General features: G+C 38.7%; 1 protein-coding gene across 1 annotated transcript; it reads right to left on the reverse strand.

Annotated features, from left to right (window-relative positions):
- Window positions 1–1,627: 1,627 nt before the first annotated feature.
- Window positions 1,628–2,590, reverse strand: Or4f59 (olfactory receptor family 4 subfamily F member 59). The gene has a single exon (NM_001000603.1). It carries the CDS (start codon window positions 2,588–2,590, stop codon window positions 1,628–1,630), a length of 963 nt encoding a protein of 320 aa, NP_001000603.1.
- Between the last annotated feature and the right edge of the window lie 383 nt (window positions 2,591–2,973).

The raw sequence follows: 2,973 nt of genomic DNA on the forward strand, positions 1-2,973 counted from the left end.
ATATTTTTGAAGTATTACAGCTTAAGCATCATTGTTTTGTCTAGGAGATGTTTGATTTCCTGGTCCTCTGGCTCTTAAAATACTTGTGTCCCCCTTTCCATGATGTTTCTTGAGTCTTAGGCACAAAGTTGTGTAGTAGATATAGCAACTGTGGCTGAGCTCCCCATTACAATTTTTTCTTTGCATTTTGGGTAGTTTTCTGGTGTCTGTCTGTTCCTTAGGGAAGAGACTTTGATGTGTGGTAAGAACTACACTTACCTGTGACTATAATAGTAAGTATTAAGAGTCCAAATATAAATTATGATGGTTTAGTAAAATGGAGGTAGTAGCTTCTCTTCATAATCTAACTAGTCCCAGGAGGTTATCTAGGTTTACAGGACCACACATGATTTCTTTCCTTTAGAGTGGGCATTTAGTCCGATTACACAGAAATTGGCTACCACCAATATAGGAGTGCCCACTATTGGACCTTTACAAACATCAGTGAAATGCAGATTAAAACTGCTTTCAGACTCCATATCAACCTAATCAGATTGGCCATCATCAGGAGTATAAACAACCAAAAGCTTTGAAGTATATTTCAGAAAGTAAAATCATTAAAGACTGCTGGTTGAAGTGTTCAGTACTGCAGTCAGTTTGGAAATGAATCTGGTGACATATCAAGAACACAGAAATAGATCTACTACAGAAATATGCCCTTCTATACCACTCCTAAGCATCATCCATAGAACCCTATCACACTAACAAGAAACTTTTATAAATTCATGTTCTGTGCAACAAATGCAACTTAGTTCTGCTGAGCCCCCAGTGTTTCTGGAAAAAACTGGAGAAGAGCAGGGCCATAAGAAGATTCTTTTAAAAAGTGGACTCATACTGAATGATAGCAGAACAGAGCTCGGGTATGCAGAGATTGGTGAAAATACAGATGGCCACCATGCTCCATGCTATAGCCAGAAACCATATGGGAAGTCCATGTTTGTGCTCCTGCTGACTATAAAAAAGGGCAAGGAAGCTTCTTTTGCTGTGGTATGGGTAACCGCAGACTCATAGTTGAGAATGAGAGACATAGAAGGTCTCTGTGACAGCCTCTTTCCCCAAGCCTCCCAAAAAGGAAATAATCTAGATGAGAAGCCACTGGGGAGAACTCTTAAAATTTGTGATCAGGGTGCTGATCTTCATAGTTGATGGCTTCTGGCAGGTGTAGGGTATGAGAAGGACTCAGTATTCTTTAAGGAGCTAGCCACTGGGAATTTGACTATGCTCCAGTGAATATATGGGCAACATAAATTAAACTTCCTATTTTTTGTTTGTGTGTTTTGAGGATAGTCATAAAGGTTGAGTACTGGGGTAGACCTGGGAGAACTAAGAAATGAATGGGATTGGGTTTTGTTATGTGAAATTTCCAAATAATCAATAAAACAGTAAGTTAAAAAAAGAAATATATATGTGTGTTTGGGTATGTGTGTGCGTGTGTGATTTTATGAGATAATATCCCTTCTTACTAAGTATAAGACAAAATAACGTGTATACATATGGTGTCTGTGTGTGTGTGTGTGAATAAGCATATCAAAATAAGCAAAGAAATAATTTTCTCAGAAATTGGTTAACAAAGAACTTCTGTGCTCAGTTAAGGCTGTTCAAAGTTCAAATGTTTAAGAATTTGGCTATAACCTATTAGCTTGCTGAATACTCTCATCATTGCCATTTTCATTTCTTGGTTCCTCAATGTATAGATCACTGGGTTCAGAAAAGGAGTGACAATTGCATCAAATATAGCCAGAAATTTATCTAGGTGTGTATAAGAAGACGGCCATGTATAGAAAAATATCACAGGACCAAAGAATAAAACCACTACAGTAACATGAGCTGAAAGTGTAGATAGAGCCTTGGAAGAACCACTTGAAGAGTGTTTCTGAACAGTAAATATGATGACAATATAGGAAATGATCAGTATGAAGAAAGAGCCCACAGACATGAATCCACTATTGATTGAGACCAGTAATTCCAGTTTGTATGTATCTGTGCAAGCAAGTTTGATGAACCGGGGAAAGTCACAGTAGAAGCTGTCCAACACATTTGGTCCACAGAATGGTAAGTTTACTACAAAAACCAGTTGAACCAGAGAATGCATAAGGCCAACCACCCAGGCAGCCACTGAAAACAAGATGCACATCCTTGGGCTCATGATGGTCAGGTAATGGAGAGGCTTACATATGGCCACATATCTGTCAAAGGCCATGGCTATGAGTAAAACCATTTCCACACCACCAATAACATGGATGAAGAAGATTTGAGTAACACAACCTCTAAAAGAGATGACTTTATGCTTTCTGAATAGGTCACAAATCATCTTCGGGGAAGTAACAGAAGAAATACCCAAGTCAATGAAAGAGAGGTTAGCCAACAGAAAGTACATAGGAGAGTGTAAGTGAGGGTCAGATGCCACAGTGAAGACAATGAGAGAGTTTCCCATCATGCTTGCCACATAAAATATGGAGGAGAACACAAAAAGGAATAGTTGGATATCCCAAGAATTGGTGAGTCCCAGGAACACAAACTCTGACACCACAGACTGATTCACACTTCCCATCAGCTTTGTGGGCAATGTTACCTGAAAGAGGAAATGAGAGAAATTGAAAGTTTCAATTGGGTCAGTAGAAAAGGAGAATCTCCAAGCTATGAAATCCTACTTTTGCTTCAACATTACAACTAACATGGAGTCAAACAGAGATATTAACAAATGCTGAACATTAGCAATCACAAGATGGTTACAGACAAAAACCACACTGAACACATGTGAAAAGATGTTTGTAAACATAAAATAAAAAGATGACAAGGTTGAATGTCTCTAAAGAGATGATATCAGGAGCTAGAAAGATGCTTCAGCTGTTAAGAGTACTTGCTGTCTTCCACTGGACCCAGGTTGGATTACCAGCATGCACGTTGAGCAGCTTATAGCTACCTGTAATTCCT

Source organism: Rattus norvegicus, chromosome 3 (assembly GCF_036323735.1).
Source record: "Rattus norvegicus strain BN/NHsdMcwi chromosome 3, GRCr8, whole genome shotgun sequence".
In the NCBI taxonomy this organism is placed as follows: Eukaryota; Metazoa; Chordata; class Mammalia; order Rodentia; family Muridae; genus Rattus; species Rattus norvegicus.

Bases quoted from the DNA above. Each gene is read 5' to 3' on its own strand.
- Or4f59 (NM_001000603.1), bottom strand. From the start codon at position 2,590: ATGGGAAGTGTGAATCAGTCTGTGGTGTCAGAGTTTGTGTTCCTGGGA.